Raw genomic sequence first — 24,662 nt, 5'->3', positions numbered from 1 at the left:
AAATGTTATTTATGTTTTGTGCGCTTCAAGGACTGTAGATGTCTCTAATCGACTGCAGCTCTTATAGCAATTTATCGATTCTGGCTGTAAAATGCAGCAGTATGCTGTTAAATACAGTTTATGTTCTGTAACGATCACGAACAAATTATTTGAATTATGTGTGAGCAATACAGCGTCCATTTTGAGAAACCTATAACCATCTATTATAGTTTAAATGTTTTAGTATGCATAACTACGAATGTCCGCAGTGTCTATTACCATCAAAGATATCACAGCTTTATTTAAGTGCCAGTAAGCGGACATAGAAAAAAGCTGTTGAAAGTTGGGATCTTGCATAGAACAGATTTCTAAATTGAAAATGGAATTAAGTTATTGAAGGCATGTACGAACCGATTTTAATATTTCATCAGCCATCTGTCTACTGTATCTAACCCGATTGGCTTTTGTTTATTTGTGTGATTTTAGTTTCCTAAATAATGGGTAAATAAAGAGATTATAGTCCTCGCAACAGACGTTGGCTAACCGCTGCGGAAAGAGCAAAAAGAAGAGCTGCCGATATGCTGGATTCTTGTGGATACCATCGCAGGAAATCAGTTAGAAAACTCCGAAATGAGATCTGAATTCATGGTTGAGGAGGTTCGTAGCATATTTTCGGAGAGTAGAATGAGAGAGGTGGAAAACTCGGTAAAGCGAATTGCCGATGGGCAGAAATAACCTAAACCTGCGCAATCAGACCAAAATGTTAGTTATTTCCCACACAACGATAAAGGGAGACGAATAGGAGAATAAAGAAAATAAAGAGATGGAAATTGATATTCAAAATGAAGGTGCAAAATATGTAAGTGAACTTTATACAAATTTATCATGCTTTAAATTTCTTAGTTTCACACATATGATCCCAATCAAATTGGATTTATATCTGGTCTTGCAATCCACAGATAAGCAGCATAAAGGCCATTCTAAATAACGACATTATTTTTAACTGCGATGGCTTAAACGAAAAAAAGTGCTTCAAAAATTATCCTTATTGAAATATTGCGGTTTTTGGTAAGTACGCATTCGATTGTTTAATTAACCACAGTGCTTATAAAATGTAATGCTTACAGATTCCTTGAAAACTGACGGATATACCGAAAGAGATTATATGAAAAGCATACGACAAGCGTTAAAAGCACACAAGAGCCTTCAATAACTAATATTGATGATCAAATTGAAAGTACCAAAGACAATGTTAGAAAAAGATGCTGTGATGTTAATTTTAAATCTAAAGCTTAAATGAAATGCACATTCCTATTATAAAAGACCCCTAAAAATGTGCATATATAAGTGATAGTGATAGCATAGTTTTCATAGCATTCATTGTAAAATCACCCAAAAGGTTAATATTATATTGTAATTAACTATGCTCAAATCAATCTGAGAGCCCTACTCCGTTAAAATCAGATATTCCCTTAATGCCAAAGACAAGTTTCACGTTTCTTTTAGCCCACAATGTTAATATCAATGTTAAGTGTTTTTTATTTGTTGTTTAATAAGTAAAATCATTTATCAACATATGTATAACTGTATGTAGTTCTCTCCTCGCTTATTGCTCAATTTTCACTTAAACGTCTAATACATAAATAATTTAAGATTTACTTAACTATAAATTGTTGCAATCGTGGCCGATATTGCAGGACTCTTCACATAAAAAACAAAACACATTTTAAAATGCAAATAAAAAATACTTTTGGATAATTTCAATTAATCAGTTGAATCGAAACAAAACATTACAATTGTCTAGCAAATTGTTTACAATAATTTACATTTTACAAATAATTTAATTTAATTTAGTTTCGTTCAAATATTAACACAGGGCAAATGAAAAACCGAATATCATGTTACAAGTAAAACAATACACACAGAAAGAGTTAACAACAAATTTGTTGGGCCTTTTTGTTTAGTAGTCATCCGTTTAGCAAAAAAAAAATATATATATATTTATAATAGCTTAATATCTAAGAGTTGTTATAGTGTGTGTAAATGTAATGCTAAAAATACAATAAGAAAGCACTTGAATTTCTCTAATGACAAAGGCAACTTGGTGTTCTTTTTGATTCTATGTTACATGTTACATTTAAAACGTTCGCCGCGGATCAGCTTCTCCCCTCCATGCTTCACCGACAATAAGCTGCTTGCTGCGAACATATTTTTGGCTGCTGTCACACTTAACCGCTGCAAGAAAAGGGCCAAAAGTTAATAAAAATATTTAACCGATTCAGTTATGTTAAGTAAATGTAAATTAAGCAACAAATCAAATGTTTCAGAGTACAGTGTGTGTATGTGTTTGCAAGGAGCACGCAGAAAACTATCAACAACACTTAAGCATAATAAGAGAACATAAAATGTGTGTGTGAGAGAGAGAGAGAGAGAGAGCACGCAAGATAGTCAGTTGATCAGCGTTAGATAGTGACGGACGGCTGGTTGTAATCGACAGGAAATCTTAAGAGCACCAGTTGAAACAGATACAAATGCACTACATGCATACATACATACATACATATATGGGAACTCATTTAGCGACAGAGACAAAAGCAGATTTCTTACTCTTTGCTTCGGTTGCTGTTGTTGTTGTTGTTGTTTGTTATTTTAGCTGTTGTTGTTATTGTTGTAGTTGTTGCTGCTGCCGCTGTTACTGCTGCTGCTGTTGCTGCTGCTGAACGGGGGTCTCAGGGGGTGTTGGCTGATCTTGGTTTTAGCTGTTGTGTTTTTTGAGTGCATATGAGTTTTGTTGTTGCTTGTTGTTAAGTGTGCGTGCAACTGCATGCCGAAAATTCACAGCACTTACTTTAAAAAGTCATTCATATTGATGTAATTTTTATAACTAAATAAAGAGAAATACATAAATGTATATAAATATAAAAAAGGTAAGAAACAAAAACATAAAAACACAAATCGTAATGTTAAACACAATGCAAGTGTGGTGTGGACATGCAGCGGAATGAGGAGGTGGGCGCCGTGCAGGGTTACGAATAACAACGCAAAGCAATGACAAAAAAAAAAAAGAGGGAGAGATCGACACATACATAGAAAGGGAGGAGAGCAAACAAACGGGAGTGTGTGATTGAAGCACGAGTTGCATGTGAAAAGCATATGGCAAACATACACACGTATACATGTACATATGTGTACATATGTCTTTTGGCGTTCACCTTTTGGCCGATGTGGTTCGTGAATAGGGATTCTGCAAGATTTTAGGATGCGTTTCCATTACGCGCAACAGCAAATTATCCAGATAGTCCTCCAACTCTTTGACGCGCTGGCGTTGCAGCAATGCCTCATTCTCCATGCCATTGGCGATCAGCATCAGCTCCTGCAATAGAAAGAGAGGCAAACACACTATTAAGAACAAGCGCAATAAAAGAGATTCACAGGATTTGCTCGCATACCTCCCGTGACTTCCCCTCGTATTTTTTGGCCAATTGTGCAGAGATCTCGGAGCGCCGTTCCGCATGCGAACCAGACTTCTCGTGGCCAATAATAATGCGCTCCGTGGACTTGGGGCTGGGCGAGTTACTATCCGCATCGTTTTGTTTGTCTGTGCGAGAAAGAGATACACGATGAGATAATGCCTAATACAAGACGAGTGCAACAGATGCATACAATAAGAGTGTGAGCTAAGTCGAACCGAGTGCCGCTACGAACTAGTAGTTCTTCTTCCGAGCTTACAAACGCTTGCCTCTTCTGAAGACGGAACTAGTTCGCATGGCTTGTGAATACTAGTGAGCACGGAACCAATTCATTTTTTAAATCTTTACTGCTTGTCATTCGTTTGACTAGTCTCTGTTACCTTTTCTGACATGTTTTTTGTCACTTTTAAAAAGAGTATGGCACCAGTTCATCATTTGAAACAAATGCGAAACAGATCTAGTTGGCTACAAAATAGTTGTTCCGCTACCAGAATCAGAAACAATTAGTAAACTTGACCTAAACGGTTCGATCGGAACAGTATTCAGTTCGCGGCACGGTCAACGGACACCAATACACTGGCGGATGCGAAACACAACAAAAAACCAAAACAAAACAAAATAAATATATGAAAGAAAAAAAACGTTTTTAGAAGGTAAAGTGCACAGGACAGGAATGACTGAGCTTCAGAAAGCGGATAGTGCGAGAAATTTGATGACGAATACGTAGGCAAAAAAGTTTGTTAAAGTTTCAATAGGATGACACAAAGATGACAGCTGATTTGGAAAATTGCTTGATTTCGATTAGCTTGGTTCGATTGTTGGTTGGATTGGTCGTTGAATCCGCCAGCGTTATGCAACACTGCGCGCACACATGCCGCACTCCCCAGCGCCGCCAGCCGGACAGGATTAAGATCGAGGTACAAGTTTGAGGTAGTTTGAGTAGTTGATGGATTAGTTTTGGTAGCTGGATAGGTTTTTGCTGGGCTTTATATCTGTTTTATCTTGTTCTGTATTTTGTTTGTTTTGTTTTTTTAACTGTATTGTCTCAGCTCCTACGCGCTCTTTTGTTCTGTCTCAAATTGTGGTGTCTTTTTGGGTACAACAGCTCACCTCGCTTATTGCCGTATTTAAATTTGCCTAGTCGCTTCTCCCAGCGCTCACCGCTGCCGCTGCCACTGCCGCCACCAATGCTGCTGAACTCCTTGGGCGATTGCTCGGGCGTTAACAAGTTGTGCTCTATGCTTGGATCTACATCGGCGACAGCGACGGCCATGGCCATGGCAACGGCCACGGTTTGATCCTCGGCAATGGCCTGCGTTTTTGATTGCGGCTCCTCCAAGGAGGTGGAGCGCTTGGCAAAGCTCAAGAGTCTTTGATCCTCCTCGCGACGTTTGGCATCGCGCCGCCGCTGCTCCTCCTGCTGTAATTCCAGCTCCTGTTGCAGCGCTGCCTCCTCTTCGCGCAGCCGCTGCTCGTTCAGACGCAGCTCGGCCTCCAGGCGCGCATCTTCTGCGCGTCGCTGACGTGCAGCCTCCTCTTCGGCAGCTGCCTCGGCCTTAGCCAGTGCCGCCGTCTCTGCCTTCAGTTGCTCACTTGTTGTGCCGCGCGGCTGTGGAGTGGGTCTCACACTCGGCAACGGCTGTGGCGGTTCGGCGATCGGATTCGATCTGGGCGTCACCGGCTCAGAAGCCAGCTTTTCATCTGCAAAGATTGCGGTGCTGTTGCGTTGCTCAAACTTGGCGAAGCTCGCATTGAGTGCATCAAAGTTACGCGGCTCGACGTCTGGTGAGAAGAGCGAGTTGCCGCTCTTGCTGCTTCTATCATCTGAAGGCAATGGCAATGGCGGCGGCGGTGCTGACTTTGGCGGCTGCGGCTGCTGCTCCTCCTCCTCCTCTACCTCTTCCTCCTCAGTGTCTGAGGAACTAGAGGAAGAGCTTGCCGATGGAACCGGCGGCGGCTCCTCGCTGGTTGCCGGCAGCGGTACGCGCGTCTCCCAGCTGCGACGCTTCAAGGAATCGCTGCTGCCAATCTCTAAATACTTGCCGCCACCATACAACTTAGACTCCCACTCATCCACCTGGATTGGGGATGCCTCCACTTGTGTTTGCCCATCACCTTCGCGTTCCCGTGCGCGTTCGCGTTCCCGTTCGCGTTCCGACTCCAGCTCTTGCTGTGTCTGCGGGGTGCGCGGCGGTTTTGAGGGAGGTGGCAGAGTGCGCGCACGAACGCTGAAATCGAGCTCAAGCTGTTCCATCTCCGCAACGATTGGATCCTCACCGAGTGTCTCTTGCAATTTGGGCTTACCTCCGTTGAGTTTTCCCTTCGGGCCACCACCGTTTCCGTTGCTCAGCAGCGGCGACGGGTTGCGAGGAGCGAAATTGTTGGTGCCACCACCAGATGAAGGCGGCTGCAGGCCGGAGCGCTGGATGTTCAGCGAGCTGCCAGAGCTCTTGTGGGACAGATTGTCGAACACAAACTCGTCCTCGTCCTCGCTTATTACACCGGGATCAGCTTCGCCGGCACGTTGGCCGCGCCTGCGTCCGCTGCCGCCGCCAATGCCGCCCAGGCCCGAGGAGCTGTTCGGTGTACCGATACTGGCAAAGGAACCGCTAAACGAGCCACTGTCATCGCCATCGGCATGCTTCTTTTTGCTGCGTATGTGCAGCTTGGAGCTGAGCGAGCCAGCCAGCTTCTTGATGCTCTTGCGCTTCTCGCCCTGGCCAATGGAGAGCAGGCTGCCGCCCACAGAACTGGCCAGCTGCCCAATGGAAGACTTATGCTTGTCCTTCTTGCTTAGATCTGTCAGCGATCCGGATTTGACAACAAACGCGATGCGCACCTCCAGTTCGCCGCGCTCTTTGTTCTTCTTCTCCTTGCCCGGCTTGCTCTCAAGCTTTAACCACTTGGCACGCGGCCTGTCATAGACGTCCATGTCCTTGAGTGGCAGCGTTGCCTGCCCGAGAAACTCATCGATGCCCAGATTATTGCGGTGCAAGCAGGTCAGCGTCAGCTCCGCCCGATTGCCCTGATCTGGAATTTTGCTAGAGTCGCGAAAGAAACCCAATTAATACCCGTGTATTAACATTTGGACATTTATTTGATTGCACTCACAGTTCGCACTCCTCATTCCAGTTGACGGTTGCCTCGGCCTTGTCCTTGACTGATGTCTGGTACTTCTCCTTACCCAGGGCAATTGTGACGAAGCAGTTGTTGGTGCCATTCTTGCCTTTTGTCAGAAGACCTCGCGCACGCTGAACTGTAAATGAGAGCGAGGGAGAATTCGAGATTAGAGACTGGTTCAAAAGTACCAGAAAAGCTAAGGGAACCAAGTACAGATGAGATCTATGTGAGTTACAATTAATAAGAATATATCCTATCACGGGTTTTTTTTACTCTTTTTGAGCAATTAAAAACTATGAGATTCGCATAGAAAGGCAATCCAAATTGGACAGAATGAGAGTGAAAGAGGTAAAGGGAGGGAGAGTGTTCGAATATGCAGCCAGTGTTGCTAACTGTCGCTTAAAAAGCTATGAGCTGAATCTTATTAAAAACAGCTTTTAAAAAAACAGCTTTTCGAAACAGCAAAGTGGTACATGGGTCTATTGCGCAGTATAATACAAGCCATGACAAGTATTACTGAAGCAAACTTTAAAATATTATGTGATCACTAAAGCGCCATTTTAATCTGCAAGTTGTAACAAAGGCCAAGAAAATCGCATGGAATGGCGATATTCAAGAAAGGAAGAAGATTAATAGCAATATGTAAGGTAACTTAGGGGATATTTTAAGTTATCACTGCAAGCACAACTATATAAATAACACATCACCAATATAAACATTATAGCCCATTATCTTCATTGATCTTCTTTAATCTATATAAAACTTTTCTGTTTAAACACGGCAGCCAAACCCCTTGAGCCTTCAGTTTGGAAAATCATTACGATTACATCGCTGTTGGGATTTTGGAACAAGCAAGTATAATAAAACATATATTTTTACAATTTATTGACTTGACGAGTTCATTCCTTTCAGCTGCAGCCAAAAATAGCATCCAGGCCCCGGGGAAATTTTGATTTGCCCGTCTTCATTTCCGGCAGCTGTGTCAACAACAACCACGACAACGACAATGTTTTGAGTGCGTCGCCAAAAAATCCAATCTAAGCGGGGTAAAATTCGCATGGGTTGAATTGTGACTCAGTTTTCGTCTTATAATCGGGCGTATCGCTGTTTTGATGGCGACCCAAAAGCAAAGCAAATTTTGAGTCGCGCCGAGTTTCACTTGAGAGCGCCTCGTGACCTCGACGAATCCAAAAGCTAAAACTTAAACCAAAGCCAAAGGCATAGCTCGAGCATCCGGCTGATATGGAAACCGCAGAAAAATTCGCTTTTAGCATTTGTGGTGCGCAGAAAGTCGCAGCATTGTTTCAGAGTCACGACGAGAGGGGGGGAGGGAGGGATCGGTTCCAGTCCAGTTACATATATGCATAGGCAATTGAAGAGACTCTATTTCTCGGCTCTAATTATACATAAATATTCAGACATCCATGAGTTCACCAGGCATACATTAGGGTTAAGAGAATTGAGTGAATTGGAGGAGAACTCAAAACACAAGAGCAAACATTTTAATCGTATCATATTTTTAGTTTCATTTTATAATGGGAGGAAGAAAGCTGTCTCATGAAACGTTACTTATCTTATATTTTCAAAGATCTATGTGAAAATCCATGCTTTGTCTGTTTTGGGTAATCCACACCCAAATAGGGAAACGTTTGCCTAAAGTTTAAAGAATTTTATTTGGCACCGGCAAAGAGTCGTGTAATACCCGGTAAAAGTATTTTATAATTTCCAATCGCTTTTTTTTTAAACTAATCGATTTGCAATGACAATTGCTTATTGATTATTACATACATATATGTATATGTATGTATGTACATACATAATTATTCAAATATGCACAATTGTTGGCGCAACGCAAATTGCGCAAATTTCAGACTCGTAACAAAAAAAACTACAACAACAATTACAGAGCGTAAAACAAAAAGCGCTCAATAGAAAAGCAACGAAAACATTTTTGTTTTTTTTGTTGTTGTTTTGTTTTGCAGCCAGTGTTGCAAATCTGTTTGCCTTTTTTTTACAGTTTCGCTCATTACAAGTGAAAGAAATGACGGCTGCAAAGTCGCTGCCTTTTACCCGCTGTGGGCGTCTTGACGCCAAATAATTATTATTACATTAACCGTTTTTTTTTTCGTCGTTTTGCCCGTTCTGTTTCAGACCCGTGTTCATCATCACTTGTTGTGGTCGTGTCTTTAATTTGGACACATTAAGCCAATTTGGGAAGTTTTTGCGACATCGCCAGTCTATTGATACATATGTCTGCATATACATACACATATACGTGTGTATATACATATGTATGTATGTATGTATTGATGTTTGTTCAAATCTATACATAATTGAGGTTAAAGACAGCCGGCAACGGCGCATGGTAAAGAGCAAAAGATAAATGGATGGTGGGACAGAATGTATCCAATGTCTATCAATAAACCGGTTACGAGGGGATACCAGTGCAATCTCGTGCATGCGTCCGTTTCATCTAGAGATGGGCAGGGGTCGGAACTCGCAAGACAAATTTCTGAACCTAATGCCGGGATTATGTTAATTGCTGAGTTTTTATATTCAAGCGACCAGTGTATACATACATATTTAAATATATTAGTATAGATATTCTTTCAACTGGTTTGAAGTCCGTTTCGCCTGTTTTAAGCTATGAATATAGTATAGCGAGTGCAGTCGACTATATCCGACAACAACGTGCTTACTTGATTTTATACTCATCTCCTCACATTTTTGTGGTAAGTTTTGTTGTCGTGTCACAACGATAGCACGATATGTGCCCAACTCTAGTTTCATCATCGGCAATGGCTAGCGGCCGGGGGTGGGGGACGAGGTGGAGACATGCAAATGGCTGCCACCAAAATAGAAATGGCAAAAGGTAAATGGTAAATGCCAAATGGTAAAATATGCCAAACAACGACAAAAACAAAACGAAGCGAGTGGAGCGTAGAGAGAGCATTGTAAAGAGCGGAGTGACAAAGTAGCTGTGAGCGCGAGCAGCGAGCAGCAAGGGAAACCGTTAAGTTGCCCCGCTTTTTGTTTTTTTTTGTATTCGCCCGCTTCTCGAGGCACGCAGGTTGGAGCTTTCGTGAATATTGCCCACTTCGGCATCATTTTCGCTTTTTGAGTCACACTGTAAAACCAAATGTGCCCGTTCATTCGTTCAATCTTCGATTATTTTATAGCCAGCCGATCAAAATGAGTGCGCCAATTCAACACCCAGAGCATTTTTTGCACTTTATGCTTTTCACATTTCGATCACCTAATGGAGATGACTCGTATACCAAGGGCTGCATAAGCGGCGATACAAAAGCGTTCGACACGTAATTGAGTGCTTGTCGAGAGCAAACAGAAGCCCAAGCAAGCAGCACGCTGGCGTCATCAATGAACTGTGGGCAAATAGACAAACACACCCACACATACGCAGGCTGTCAGAGAGAGAAAAAAAGAGAGAGAGAGGGAGATAGAGACTAAATGTTAGCCGAAGGTAGACGTATAGTGGGCAGCCATTGTCAAGCAGTAGACTCGAATGTTATAGTAGTGAATGTTTACACACAACATGCAAACATTAATGCATATATGTACGTGCACACGTACAGTTTATTGTATAGTGTATGGAAATAAAAAAAAGAGATTTTGTATGCAAAAATAACATAAAATTATTACTGCAAAAAAAATTTACTATTGGCGCTTACATTCCGAAGCGGAATTTTCGATTTGTGAGCCAGGTTTATTTTGCGCTTGTGATTTTGTAAAATTGAAAACCTGAACAATTGTTTCTCTCTCTCTGTCTTTGATCGACAGGCTCAAGCAGAGCCTCTTCGGATCCAAAAGGTAATTTTCAAACATTTTTTAGCTGTTTTAAATTGGTTTTGCAGATATCGAAACAAAATTACGTATGTTTGCCTGGAATTTGATCGATAATTGTTCGTAACGGGTTCAGGTGTTATCTGCAAAGCCACTTTATGAAATTCTTTGCGTTAATCAATAATATATAATGCTTGATAGCGATTATTTATTGGAACTTTGATTTTTGTTAGGCTCAAGCACCAAAAGCCGCCGCTCCAGCTCATGCCACACACTCTTAAGTCTTACATATATAAGTTGGAATAACATGCTCTTAACAGGTGTATACATATATACTGAATACACATATATGTATGTGTTTGTTTATTGTCAATTAGTTGAATGCTTCGCATGACCCACAACTCAAACACAAAGGTGAATGTATACATACATATACCTTTTCAATTGTCCGATTACAGAGGGAACGACAATAGCAAAAGCAACAAGTCAGTCGAGGAGTACTCAACCAGTAGATATCCTATAATCAAGCTACTAATCGGTTGAATTCTTTCATTGAAATATAGAAAATTTATGACAAAACCTGCGTTCAAGGATGTGTAAAGTAGGGTTAACCGTTTCTAAAGGCAGACAATTGGTTCGAAACGCCAATCGAACCAGCGACTTTTTATTTTGTGTTTTTGTGTTGCGGCCCTGGAAATAGCTCAACATTCTGCATACCCTTTGAGCCAATTGTACAGGGTACAACAACAGCAACAACAATGCAACTACCGACAATTGTCGCATTTATGTTGCTTTTGCTCTTTTAACATTTTGTTGGCCTCTGTTTCTCTCGAGGAGGTCAACATTTGAGGTTAATTAATTTCAATGAAATCATTGCCAAGTGGTTGCTTGCTTTATGTACATATGAATGTATGCATCCGCCTGTCTGCCCTCCCCCCCCCTCTCCCTCCCCTCACCCACTCCACGGGATGCACCCTGCCCGGAAATTTGATTATGACATTTTGCTAATGAATTAACTACATTTTCTAATAGATTCGACGTGCGAGTCAATTTGAAAAAATTGCAATGCGATTACGTCATCATCATTATCAGCGTTATCATCATTATCATTATTTTCATGGATTTCGAGGTGGTCTTCAATTATGTGGGCGTATTTAAACGCGCCAACAATTTGACAAAGACGAAAAAACCCAAAAATACATAAAATAAAGTTTACTTGCGACAGTTAACAGTGGCAGCCAACCGTTAAGAGTCAGGCGACCTTATTAATGCCACAGACGTAGAAGACGTCGGCATTGGGTAGCTGCTGTTTCCCCACATGCAACACCTTCGCCGCCCCACCCACCTGGCGGCAACTGGCAACTGATTCAGCTGTGCGCAGTAAAAGTCGCATTACAAATCTAAAAAATTCCCAACACGCGCTCTAGAGTTCGCTGTTCCACTTTCCAACGCGTGTGGAGTTACAAAAAGGGGGCGTGGCAGAGAACAGAGAACGTGGACGACGACGACGATGATGATGATGAAGATGATGATGAGGATGATGATGATGATTGCCGGCGCTGGCCGCGAGGCCAATGCTCCTCCTCGCTCGCGGCGCGTTGTTAGCCGCTCTCCTCGCATGCTAATGAGCCCATGGACAGAGTCGTGTCTGCCCACAGCAGCAGCTGCATTTCAGATACACGTACTGACAGATACAATTTAAAATGTTTTCCAATTCGCTTTGGTTTTTTTTACAGTAGTTTCCGCTGGCATTGGGCGGATCGCGTTTTATCTCCTCTCCCTCTCCCCCTCTCTCTCTTTCTCTTTCTCTCTCTCTCTATCGGTCTAATTGTCACCAATGCTCAACCGACTGACTTTGAGCTCTGGTTTTCAATGACCACCAAACTTGACTCTGGCCGCCTAAAGATGGACTACCCTTCAATTCGATTCGACTTGTGCCATAGATCTTTCAGAGTCAAAGCGAATTTAGTCCGGCCGTGAAAATAATGCAATTTCTTTTTGGCGAAGTTTAAATACCCTTGCATATACACATACATGCATTAATCAGATTAAGATATATTTTTGGAACGAAGGGGTTTTTTTTGTCTGGACTTGTGAAGATCACTTGAAAAAATTCAAAGTATTTTTATATATTGTCGAAACTTACTTTCCAGATGTGGTATTGCCTGTTGATAAAATTAAACAAATTGTTAAACTAAAAAACGAATATCCCTAGATTTCGATCGATACGAGAGCTTTGTTACATAGCGCTCTGATCCAGCGGACTCTAAAAGGAACAAGAAGAGTCAGACAGACGAGTAGGAGCTATAAGATTAGGATATAACTCGATATAGAGACTTTGCTATACTAACTCGACTATTAAAACTGATCAAAAATATAGATTTACTTTTGAAGCGGTTCTTCCAAGTGACAAAGGCAAGGGTATCATTAACTCGATAGCATTTGAGGTAAATTATCATCCATTGTGTCTCTATTTCCTAGATCGAGAGTTAACACATGGCTTAGTAAAACCGCTAATCCACACTTTAAGAAAGAAAAGAACCATTTGTGCCTAATTATATTTCGAAGCATTTCACAATCGGAACTCTTAAGATTCTAATGACTCTTTACGTAATCTCTGTAATTCTTTCTGTCCTTCTCGTCTCACCTGGCAGCACATAACAAAATGCGTAAACACAAACGGGCAGGTTGGAAACCCGTTAAGAGAACAGCATTTGTTATTAACCAGCAGCAACAATTTGCGGCAATATCATAAACAACAGCTGCTGCAACAACAACAACAACAACATTTACCATAGTTTAGATCGTGCGAAAATGTTGATTTATAGTTTTCCAGCATGAAAAAAAACCAAGAATGCCGCAGTCGGGTCCAACCGACTGCGTTATACTCGTTCACAGTCCAAATCATAAAGATATGTCTATTTTCCCTTTACCGAAATGGGTTTCGATCGATCTTTAGAGTTCATAAGTTGTCTTTCTGACAAATTCGCTGACTTTAGCGCAGTTTTTCCAACAAGGCATACACGAGTAGTGTATAAGCATGCCAATATACTCTTTTCCACATTGTGAACCAGTGCAGCAAAACAAATAAAAACCTCTTGAAAGCACTTGGAACCACTCGAACCGCCCCGAATGCAACTCTGTGCGGCCTTTCGTATGATATATACATATATTCCATACCTTTTCTCCAGTTTTTTTAAAGTGCACTTTGTTTTGCTGCTGCTGCTGCTGCAGTTGCAGTTGCATTTGCCTTTGCTGCTATTAATATGCACTTCTTGCATGCGCAGGTTTTGAATATTCAAAATACATTGTATTATCTCATACCCTGCGAGCATGATATGAGCAAACGGGGGCCTTGAGCCACAGAGAAGGTAAAGATCTGGTTGAAGTAAATCGCAGGGATTATAAGAGAAAGAGGCATCAAGAAGGGGCAAACAAATTACAAAAAAATTGAACGATTTTCTCGAAAAACTGGCAGCTCTATTTGTCGAGTCCACAAATTGGTTTCGCGTACCACCAAGGATCCCAGACAGCCAATCGGATAACCTACCCCCGGCTAAACTCGAAGTCCGCATCAATCGGTCTGTGCAAACCTAACACAGGTCAATTTGCTAGAGTGTACAGGGTGTCATTTAGTTGGGCAGTCTTAACTCTTCAGCCATGTGAAAGAGAGAGAGAGAGAGAGAGTGAGAGAGAGAGAAAGGCAATTAATTGCATGCAGTTCTCAATTGTTGAACACGTACAGACAATTGCATGTTAATGCGAAAGGTCAAATATATCTTCGGTTCAGTTCAACTTGTTTATGTCATATGGAGAGTGAGGGAATGCGGCGAGCAGATCCACGGGAAATCGGTAGCCAAAGACGAAGACGAAGAAGAATGCATTTAGCAGTTGGTAAACTGGAAATCAATTGATGCGACAGGAGGTGGAGCCGACATCTGATTTCAGACCTGTTTCGTTCGGCTGCACTTGTGTTATTCGCCGGGAATAGTCGCTAAATGGGTCGGGGCAATGAAACGTAACTGTTTCGCATAAGTGCATCCAACGGGCCATGGCAGTCACTGAAGCAATTGCAGCAACGATGCCAACAAGAATTCTGTCTACAACTATCTAATTAATATGTTTCTTTTGCGCCGGTTTTGATTTTTACAAATTACATATTATATATTTCCCAAATGTCAGGAATCAAGCCTGTTTGGAACCAGACTAGTTCCAGCCTGGAACCGAATCTTAAACCTGAACCAAACCAAATCCATAAAACCATATTCGGTAGCTACCAATTCTGGGTGGAAATCAAATTAAGCCCGCAATCTCTGTACTTTCTAATGTACAGCATTTAATATTTTCAGTAGAACGGGCAAAAAGAAAGAAACGCAAGGGCATTGAGTCGGTTCAAGTCGTGAACCGAACCATTGAGCAAATCTTGTGTTTGCAGCCCTGTCAATAACAATATCTTCTTTTTATACAAGTTCCCCTTATCTCATTAAAAAACATAGATGCAGATATATCGTCGCTCTCTCTTTCTCCTGCGCTCTCTCTCTCTCTCTCTTGTGCTATGAAAACTATGCGTATCAAAGCATATAAATTAGCATTATCTGATCTGTTTAGACATTTGGTTAGATAAGCTATCTAATCAAGTTTTTCCAAATTTATAAAACAAAACAAAAATTACAAAATAAATTTATTCCCACATAAATTAGTCATGTACCAATGGGTACAGCTGATATACTTCTTTCAGACAAACCACTTTCGATAAAGGGTATATTTAAAGGAATGATAAGCCTCTTCTGCCGCCAGTCACTTCATAAGTCTACCTCCGAACTTCGACAAAGTCAGCTTTACCGACCTATCGGACAACTAAATCATATAGCTATCATTGGGTTAGTCGGTCGAAAATGAAGTTCTTGTACGAAAAGCATGCCTGTATTTCATTTGCGAGCTTCACAATTCGCCTCGCATATCTGCAAAACCATAAGCCAAATGTCCGCAAGGGTATTTATCTTCGGCGTGCCAAGATAGCGGCCCTTTCTTGGTTTTTGGAATTCGAATTGGTCATGTGCGTGTTTTTTCTCTATTTTTTTTTTGCTTTGTGTTTTTCTCTTTGGTGGTTGCTCGGTGGAATGTTTGTTTGTCTGGCTGATTGGTTAGTTTGATGGTTTTGTGGTCTGTTTAAAAAGGCAGCACATTGCGCAATTCGCTTATTGTTGTTGTTGTTGTAACTCCATGCACGAGCTGGCGAATGGGGCAGCAAGAATTTATGGCTAAAAATAACGCACGCAATTAGGCAGCACCAAGTTCTGAAAACAGCAGCCAACTTCTAAAAACAGACGACGACGACGACGAGGGCATTACAAAGTACAAACCATGCACACAGAGACCGTGGATTTATGTGGGGAATGTGAAGTGATAGAGCCAAGGGCGGGCAGGGAAAACAGCTACAGGGAGTGCCAGTGGCCGCCAGTGGGAGTGGCCCTATACTTAAGCCGAGAGTCCATTAAGGTAGAGGACAAACTGAATTAACTAAATAAATTATATGCATATACTAAGTATATGTCAAATAGCAATCAGCAGTTTCTGAAAAGTTCCACGCGCTGGGGTGGAAAATAGGTGGAATGCTTGAAACTTTCTTTTCTGTGTTGATAATATAATCAGTTTTAAACTAATTGCTAAAAGAAGAACAACTTCTGTGAGTTTCATTGTAGAAATCGTTTCCCAGAAGTTCGTACCAGAAACAGCTGTTTGTGCGACTCTTTGAGGCGTAGACGAACGGGGCTCATCTCAAGTGCAAATATTGATACTAGACTTTGGCAAATAAGACAGAAACAGATATTCGTATTATTTATGTTCTACCGTCAGACGGCTGCGAGAAGTGTGGAGTGAATGTCTGGGAGCGTGGAGCGTGGAGCGGGGAGCTGAGCTAGCTGCGGGGCTCTTATCAAGCAAAAGAATGCAAACAATGGCTAGAGACAGGCACGAGAGCAGCCAAACAAAATGCTGCCAACGGATTTGTTTATTAATTGACGTCAACGGCTCTTTTTTTCAGTGACTGATCGCTGGAGGCTACCATAATTTTGTCATAAGCTATAAAAGGCACCAATGCCCGGGGATTTAACTATACGACAGAGACGCACAGCCCTTTGTCGACTTTTATCAGAATACGCTTTCAACTGAAAGGAGATATACATACATATATAGACAAACATATCTTAAGATCTCTTTTCCAATAAGAGTTATTTTAAAAAATTACTAGTTTTTATCATTTTGTACTAGATCGTTAAGGAAAGGATTAGGGAGAAGTTAATAAGATTAAATATTAAACTTAAAACGAGAGCATATATTTTCTATATCTAGTTTATTCAAAAGACATTTCCATTTAACAACATATAACGGTATGAATGTGACCAGAGAAAATTGGCAATGAACAGGGTTGTTCTTACTTGTCATAGAGATGCAATAATAAATTTGAATCAGTGCAAAATTTCAACAGTTTCCGGTTGACGAACTCTGAAAGCAGCCCTATTTAGCTAGAAAATAGCTGAATTGGCAGCACTGCGTGAACGTTTCACTATTTGTTGGCTAATATCTCAGAACCAAACTTACGACAGCGCCCACCTGTTACATTAAAAAATGTCTTTCTTAAGTACCATCAACACTTGATATTGTGTATTGTCCATCTTTGTATTGAAGACGTGATATTCGTGTGGCTGGAATTGCCCAAAAATGATTCATCGACTTTCATTGAGTATGGTTTTTAATTCTCATATCTCATAAAATTTTAAGAGCATACGAGCTTCGGCAATTTACTTTTTTTTTTGAATTGCCGGATTTTGGGTCTGTGCAAATACTCAAATACAACTGTTCATAAGTAGGCGCATGTATGTATGTACATTTTTAACTGTGCATACATTTTCATATGTACGTATGTATGTGGTGGTGTGTGTGCGATGTGATAGCTCTGGAGAGTAGCAGCCAAGCTGGGGAAATTATCCAAGTTCAAGGTAGAGAAGCAGACGCAAAAGGACAAACAAATGGCAAAAGCAAATTGCCAATCAAGCATCAAACTGTTTATCTGTAAGTGTGTGTGTGAGTACATTGTTCTTATCAGCATGTGTCTGAATGTGTGCTAGGGAAAATATGCATGTATGTGTGCATTATCTGCTTTATTTGCAAGCGCTAGCTTTTTATCATTTTGTGAGTCACTTACATACATATGTACCTATTCATCTGTGCGTCTGCCTACATATATTTACATAAATTCGCGTATACAAACATACATATGTATGTTCATATGCGCATTTGCAAAATTGCACATGTTCATTAAAAGTGTACTATGTGCAATATTTGCAATTGGTATTCATAATTATAAACAACACGAGCCGAGTAAATTAAGAGAGAGAGCGCGTACGAGCGAGGGGGAGAGAGTAATTGGCGCAGTTTTGCCATTTTGTCACGAATATGAAATTTAGCGCTGATTTTTCATTGACATTCAGCCATGAAAACAAAACAAAAAACATAAACATGCTTAATACAATGGACAAGAAAAAAGCCCACTAAAATACACACACACATATGCATACATACTATGTACGCGAAAGAATGCGACAAAGAAGAAAAGGCGGAATCAAAATAAATCAAATATGCGCGCCATGCGCCATTAGCGAATCAATCAACGAAAACAAGAGACTGATGAAGAGATGAAAGAAGAGGGGGAGCGTAAATGTGTTTAGTTAGAATTGCGAGTTAAAATTTTCTGTTACTTTCTAGACACGCGCGATGAGTAAGCGATGTAGCAAAAAACTTATCGCATGAGCAATGAAAATGGCAAAAGGCAAATAAATACATAATCTTATCAACGTAATTTACTGATACTGGAATAGAGTAGATATTAAGTATGGGCAAACAAAAAGAGAAAACCGGGAAAACCTGCAGCAGCAGCAGCGGGCAGAGCGAGGGTCATGCGTTCACAGCGTCGAAGACAGAAAAGTGAAATTTTAAACAAGATGTTGAATAGGTTACAATGGTTTTCACCACGAAAAAAAAAAAAACAACAAGCACAGAGAATCTCTGTCATAAACACATATGTACATATACATTTGTGCACTGAAAACACACATATGTATGTATGTATGAAAGTGTTTGTTGTTGTTATTCTGTTGAAATCCCCACCGTAAGCCGATGACAAAAAAAGCAAAATGCGTAATTTTACCAATTAATAGTATTAAAAAGCAGTTCAATTGGTTTTGCGCTTGAATATGATGATTTTTTACCCACACACCCGCAGGAATTCATTGACACACACACAAACAGTCACGCTCACACTCACTAAACCAGTTTAACGTTTAATGCGATATTTTAGGAGCGTCTCTTAGCAGTTGCCCCTCTCAAATGTTATTTATGCAACGGCATTTACAAGTGTGACCAGCTGACAGGAGAAATAGAGAGAGGAGTGAGTAACACCTGCACTTACCAGTTACACTGCAATGTGTTGGACTCCACATAGCGTTAGCACCCTTTTTCAATTTGGCGAAACAGCAGCGCACTTAATTTGTGTGTGGTTATATTTAGTATAATTTTGGAGCTGTCTGAAGGGCAGGGACGCTGTCTATTATCAAATGCACTTGCGCGCATTAATATTTGAATAAGCACAGCAACAAAATACACACACACACACTTGTTTGACGCGTCGCGTATTGGTAAATGTATATTCTTCTGAATAGCAACAAAAAAAATATAAGGCGTACAGGCCACACGCGTCTGCCCTGCAGCTCTGTTGTATGTGATGTCTAAAATGAAACTGACAATCGATGCTCCACTATCGATATGATCGTTGCTTAAAACTTTATGCGCTTGCGCTAAAAATGCCTGCCATGCATGGTCACCCTAACTTTGTCACAATACAAACACCAAATATCGAAATGGTCGATAACTGCCATTGCAACACTTGTACTCAAAACTGCAAAAAGAATTAAATGCCTGCATCATTTTTAAATTGCATCTGTTCTAACTGCTTGCTTATTATATTTAGTTAATTATTTATTTGTTTGTTGTGAATCGGATAGTGAATTATTTAAAATTATGGAGCCCATGACACTTGGTAGTCCCGTCAGCAGTCCTGGCAGCAATCAAAGCCAATACTTGCCGCCTTTTCTCATGGGTGACTCTCAGGCCATGACGCCCCATAACAACACGCTGTCACCCAAGCTGGGACGCTATAATGTGAGCTTCGGTTAGTGACAGACTTTAGCTATCAAATAAAGTGGCAATAATATATATGTATATATATAAATGTATTCCCTACAGCTTCGTCTCCAAGCAGCAACACGCCACAGGAAACGGCCTACAACAACAATCCACAGCAACTAAATCGCTCAGCTATGGGCACACGCACGCTATTTGCCGGCGCCAGCGGAAGCGCTAGTTCTGGCACAGCGAATACCAGTCATCAGGCTGGTCCTCCCACTCAAGGACTATTTGATTCACTGCGCGGCGAACAGGTGTGCGGCACGCCGCAGCGCTCACATTTGGCCATGTTGCAGACGTCGCATCTGAACAGCTCGAACTATAGCCTGAATCAGAGCTGCCATCCGCCAACGACGCAGCTGAATGATTCGTATGTACCCAATGCGCCCAATGCCGTAAACGCTTCCATGCGTGCGCTGTGTTCTCCACTCGGGGCCAACATGTCACCTATGATAATGCCGCACACACCGCAAGCACGCGGCGGTGATTTTTGGGTAACAATCTTTGGCTTTTCACCTGGAGCTAGTTCCATGATACTCCAGCACTTTACCATGTGCGGCACAATAGTGGATGTGGTGCATGCGCCGCAGAACGGCAACTGGATGCACGTGCGGTTCGCTTCGCGCATTGAGAGCGATAAGGCATTGAACTACAACCTGAAGGTAATTGCCAGCAATGTTATGGTGGGCGTCACTCGCTGCACCGACGAGAGCATTATAGACAAGGAGAACTCCAAATTGGCCGGACCAGATGCTGCTGTGCCTTTTAGACCGAAGGTACGACCGCTTACACAGCAGTCCTACAATAATGCCCAGCATGAGACGCATGTATCACCCAACCGCAATGTGCCACAAAAGAGCACCGGACTGATGAACAAGGCAATGGATCTCATCTTCGGCTGGTGATCGTTCAATAGATTAATCAATAATAAAAAGAATAAAAAGATCATACGTTTGTCTAATTGTTTTTCGAAACCAGATTCAGCTTCAGATATTTTTAATCTTTGCAACATAAAATCCTAATGCATACATTTATAAAATATATATATATATAGAAATAGATATAGAAATGGTATTAATTTGCTTCGATTGCATATATCCATTCACTCTAAAACTGCCACGCCCTCCCACGCTTATACATGTGTTATTGTTATTGCGATTATCCCCATTCGCTTTCCGCTTCTATATCTTATTTTGGCTCCACCTGGGCAGTCTCCAGGTCCTTCATCTTCGGATAGCTTATCGAGCGGCTGTCGAGCTTGGACTGTGCCCACAGTATCAGCTTGAGCAAAAACATCATTTTTGGCGTCGAATCCTCGCTGTGCTCGCAACGCAATATGGCCGAGTTCAGCTCACTGGCGATCTTCTGTCTGTACGACTGCTCCAGTAGATCGGAGAAGGGGCTCTCTTGCGGCTTTTCGAATGCAAGCAATGCCAGGGTGCGCTCCAGCTCGAAACGGATCTCTTCACCCGACTCGGACAGCTTGGACTGAGCAAAGACCAAAGCCTCCTCTACTTTGCCCGCCCTAATAAGCTCAATTAACTGTAGCTGCTGCAAGTGAAAAAACAAGTAGAGCTCGCTGCCCAGCAAATCCGGATGCAGCTGGTTCACCAGGTGCGTTGCCTCCTCAATGCGCCCGGCCTGCACCGCCTCCCGTATCAATATGCGATCATCTAAGCTGCTCAGCTCAACGCTGGGCTCCAGCTCCGCTTCGTGCTGAAACTTCTCGGCGGCCTCCTTAAAGCCCTCTGTAATAAAAGGATTTCACATAAATATCGAAGCAATCAAAGATGCCGTTTGGGTTTTGCTTACCTGTCACCAAGTAGTTCATGATGAGACGATTCATGTCCGCCTGCTTGAACGGGAACTGCTCCAGCCGTTGCAGCCATTCCTCTTTTGTGATGGCCTCGCTTTTCTCATTGTAGCTCATTTTCTTGTTTTTCCGTATTTTGCCAATTTTGAGGCCGTTATTTGTAACCGTTGGGAGTACGTAATGAGTAGTTTTGCAACCGCTGCGTTATTTTCAACCACCGTAAAGATACAGTTACGGTATTGATTTGCGTGTGCACAACACTATTTATTTTTTATTGCAGTTTGTTTTCGGACAAAGCCAATGCTGCTGCCGTCACCTTAATGTTAGAGATGGGACTTTCGCTTATCGATTTACTGACAATTTCGATTTCCTGCAATCGGTTCATGCAGCGAAATATGAAATCGCTATCGATAACTAGTTCAATAAATCGGCCAAAACGCAGTAATTTGAACTAACAAATTGGTTGTCTAGGTTTTCACAAAAATTGATGCGCAATCCATTTGGCTTCAAATGCATAATTTCATGATTTCAAACAAATATATAAAAAATTTAAATGCAGCTATGTTAGTTTCAAGCATTTTTTAGCTATTGAATTTAAGAATTACCGCAATGAATCACATATTCTCAGCAAAAAACAGAGCTCAAACTCCTTTGCCCATATCAATCGTGAGCAGTATTACCAATTCAGTTATTTTCTATCTAAACTTGGCTATTGTGTACAGTCGGAAACAGTGGCAATTTTAAACTGAATTAAACAGATTTTTTTATCATCTCAATAACAGGGACTAGGTATTGCCAGAAAGCCATTGCAGCTATTGTTAACATTCGATTCAGCTACAGATCGCGATCAGCTAAATTGTGGGCTCAATGCAGATTGTTGTCGCTCCGCTGATCAGCTATTTATTAATTCATTTCAGGCATCTAATTATAAGAATGGATCTATATAATAGGTTAAGCGGCCCATTCAAAGAGATCCAGTTGCAGGTGCAGCTCAGTTCTTGCGATTCCCGCGACGCCGCATGGAAGCGGTGCACTTGGGGCAGTACCACTTGCCCTTGGGCGGCTGTGTGATGCCCACGCACGGATAATGGAACCACTCGTAGGGGCAGGCATCGTTGTCGCAGGCAACCATGTCGCCGTACGAGACCTGATTACAGGTACAGTAGCGCGGCTCGTTCGGATCATATGACCATTCGCCTTCGTTGGTTTGTTCGACAACCAGACCGCTCTCGCTAATGGTTAGATTAGCGCCCGGAGCGAGCGTTGTGCTGGGCAGCCCAATGGACGTCGCCGTCACGCTGTTAACAGTCGGCAGAGTAACAGCAGCTACTGGGGCTGGCACTGCAGCTGCCGGATGGGCAGTTGCCAGTTGATTGGTTGTGGGATTTATGGCCAGCGTGCCTTGGCTTAGACTGGCGTGCTGTATGGGTGCGGCGGCGGAGGCATTTGCTAGCATGTCAACTGAGTCCACGCTTATCGATGAAGAGGACGATGCAATTGAATTGCCCGACGACGAACCGTCCCAGAATTTGTAGGCTAGCCCGCCAGGCATCGAAATGCTGGCATTCAGTTTTCTGAAAAAGCATCACTATTTAGTATTGCGCTCCAAGGATTAGGTTAGACATTTACTTACTTCTTGTGCTTTTTCTCGTGATGATGCTGATGGTGTTGCTGCTGATGTTGCTGCTGCTGCTGTTGCGGAGGATGATGATGATGATGATGCACGGCGGTGGCCAGCGTTCCAGTCGCTGGCTGCTGCATGCTGCTATTATGCGCCGCTGCCGCCGTCCAGAACTCTGTACTACTAGCGACGCCAGCGCCATGTATGGCCTCATAGCTGGCCTTCAGGCTGGCCGTACGACGTCCCTGCGGCATTTGTTGGGTGGCCACAATTGCTTGGCTTGCCGCCGCCGCAATGGCGCTTGAGGCAGCTGCACCGCCGCCCAGCTGGTGCAGATTATAGCTGACCGTGGTGTTGCCGTGGCTGACAGTCATGCCAGCGCCAGTGCCAGTGCTTGCCACGGGCCCAACGTTTATGGTATTGTTTGCAGCAGCTGCAGCGGCAGCAGCTGCTGCTGCCGCAACAGCCGCATTGTTGCTACTGTTGCTCAGCACGCTGTGCGCTGTGAGATTCGTAGGCAGCTGGCGCACAATATTAGCGGCGGCGACTGCATTACCGGCATTCGTGGCGACCACGGGCAGTGTGACATGTGTGTTGATCGTATTCACATGATTGCCCGCGACAGGATTAACAAGGCTGGCGCCAACACTGCTATTAACGGGTGCCACTGGCAGCGACTGATTTAGATTGGGGCGCTTCTCCTGCACGGGCACTGTGCAAATTGTTTCGCGCCGCTTCTCCAGCTTGCGATGTCGCTGATGGCTACCAACTGCGCTGCTGTTGCCGGAAAGACTGCTAAGTGCGGAGCTGTTGACCAGCAGGCTGCCACTGGTGCTGCCCGTGCTGGTGATAATGCCGGCGGCGCTGTTGATGTTGCTGCCCATTAAATTGCTATTGCTGCTAACGCTGCTTGCGTTATAGTAACGATTCTCCTTTTGATTGATGCTCATCAACAGGGCCGTTGCAGCTGTCGAATTATTGCCATCCAGCTCCAGAGAGCGCTTCTCCAGTATCTCGGTGATGCCATTGTTGTCTGCCTCCAGCTCGCACTTGAACTTGAACAGCTCGCTGTCCAGTCTACGCAGATAGCGCTCGACGAGCTCATGTATTTGGGTGGCAATGGCAACTTTCTCATCGGCATCCTCCATCACCTTGAAGTAGTCGCCCCGCAGGCTGTGAAATTCGGCGTCCATCGAGTCGTGCTGCAGCTCGCCGCGTTTGCACTGCTGAAAGAACAGACGCGACTTCTTGTCCAGCGAGTCCATGTTATCTGTGTGTACAATTGTGTTTAATATTGTTTTTGTGCCTACAGTTCCACTTACTTTGCACGGCAAGATCCAATTCACGCATCTCTGTGAAACGGTCTCGCAGCTCCTGCGGCAGATGCTCAATCACTGCAACAAAAATCGAAGAGCATTTTCTTGTGACAGTCGCTTGTTGGTATTCACTTTGCTACTGTGCTACTTACTCTCTAAATAGTCCTCCAAATACAACATGTTGTATTTCTGTTTTATTTATTTTATTAAACCTCAGAAATGTAACAAATGAAAAAACTTATACTTATGTTTGCCAGTGCTGCAAACGACAGCCCTTTTTTCAGCAATACGGTCACCTTAAA

The 24,662-nt window shown here is 42.5% G+C and overlaps 4 protein-coding genes across 8 annotated transcripts; 1 reads left to right on the top strand and 3 right to left on the bottom strand.

Annotated features, from left to right (window-relative positions):
* Positions 1 to 1,496: 1,496 nt before the first annotated feature.
* Positions 1,497 to 19,171, bottom strand: Rip11 (Rab11 interacting protein). 5 transcript variants are annotated; one of them, XR_010436099.1, is made up of 8 exons: positions 18,838 to 19,171; positions 6,561 to 6,705; positions 4,560 to 6,490; positions 3,429 to 3,577; positions 3,192 to 3,352; positions 2,828 to 2,863; positions 2,587 to 2,738; positions 1,497 to 2,214 (listed from the first exon to the last, which is right to left on the bottom strand). XR_010436099.1 is itself a non-coding variant. In XM_064681184.1 (7 exons), the coding sequence occupies exons 1-7, from the start codon at positions 18,866 to 18,868 to the stop codon at positions 2,208 to 2,210; spliced, it is 2,460 nt and encodes an 819-aa protein (XP_064537254.1). In that variant the 5' UTR covers positions 18,869 to 19,171; the 3' UTR covers positions 1,497 to 2,207. The 5 variants fall into 5 exon arrangements, 3 of the variants coding, with proteins under 3 accessions (XP_064537254.1, XP_064537257.1, XP_064537256.1); XR_010436100.1 differs by having other exon boundaries at positions 2,587 to 2,863; positions 5,754 to 6,490; positions 18,838 to 19,167; XM_064681184.1 differs by lacking the exon at positions 2,587 to 2,738.
* A 166-nt stretch (positions 19,172 to 19,337) lies between these two features.
* On the top strand, positions 19,338 to 20,589 carry Nup35 (Nucleoporin 35kDa). Its single transcript, XM_064681188.1, has 2 exons — positions 19,338 to 19,596; positions 19,671 to 20,589. The coding sequence occupies exons 1-2, from the start codon at positions 19,446 to 19,448 to the stop codon at positions 20,513 to 20,515; spliced, it is 996 nt and encodes a 331-aa protein (XP_064537258.1). The 5' UTR covers positions 19,338 to 19,445; the 3' UTR covers positions 20,516 to 20,589.
* On the bottom strand, positions 20,559 to 21,759 carry Hou (Houki). Its single transcript, XM_064681189.1, has 2 exons — positions 21,423 to 21,759; positions 20,559 to 21,358 (listed from the first exon to the last, which is right to left on the bottom strand). The coding sequence occupies exons 1-2, from the start codon at positions 21,538 to 21,540 to the stop codon at positions 20,799 to 20,801; spliced, it is 678 nt and encodes a 225-aa protein (XP_064537259.1). The 5' UTR covers positions 21,541 to 21,759; the 3' UTR covers positions 20,559 to 20,798.
* A 601-nt stretch (positions 21,760 to 22,360) lies between these two features.
* On the bottom strand, positions 22,361 to 24,654 carry Ing3 (Inhibitor of growth family, member 3). Its single transcript, XM_064680921.1, has 4 exons — positions 24,513 to 24,654; positions 24,367 to 24,438; positions 23,057 to 24,314; positions 22,361 to 22,997 (listed from the first exon to the last, which is right to left on the bottom strand). Exons 1-4 carry the CDS (start codon positions 24,538 to 24,540, stop codon positions 22,415 to 22,417), a joined length of 1,941 nt encoding a protein of 646 aa, XP_064536991.1. The 5' UTR covers positions 24,541 to 24,654; the 3' UTR covers positions 22,361 to 22,414.
* Between the last annotated feature and the right edge of the window lie 8 nt (positions 24,655 to 24,662).

Source organism: Drosophila montana, unplaced genomic scaffold, assembly GCF_035044405.1.
Source record: "Drosophila montana isolate Dmon_TW-CO22-7 unplaced genomic scaffold, ASM3504440v1 contig_2178_1, whole genome shotgun sequence".
Taxonomy (NCBI): domain Eukaryota; kingdom Metazoa; phylum Arthropoda; class Insecta; order Diptera; family Drosophilidae; genus Drosophila; species Drosophila montana.
The sequence above is the reverse complement of the archived record's forward strand: the minus strand, read 5'-3'. Positions and strand labels throughout refer to the sequence as shown.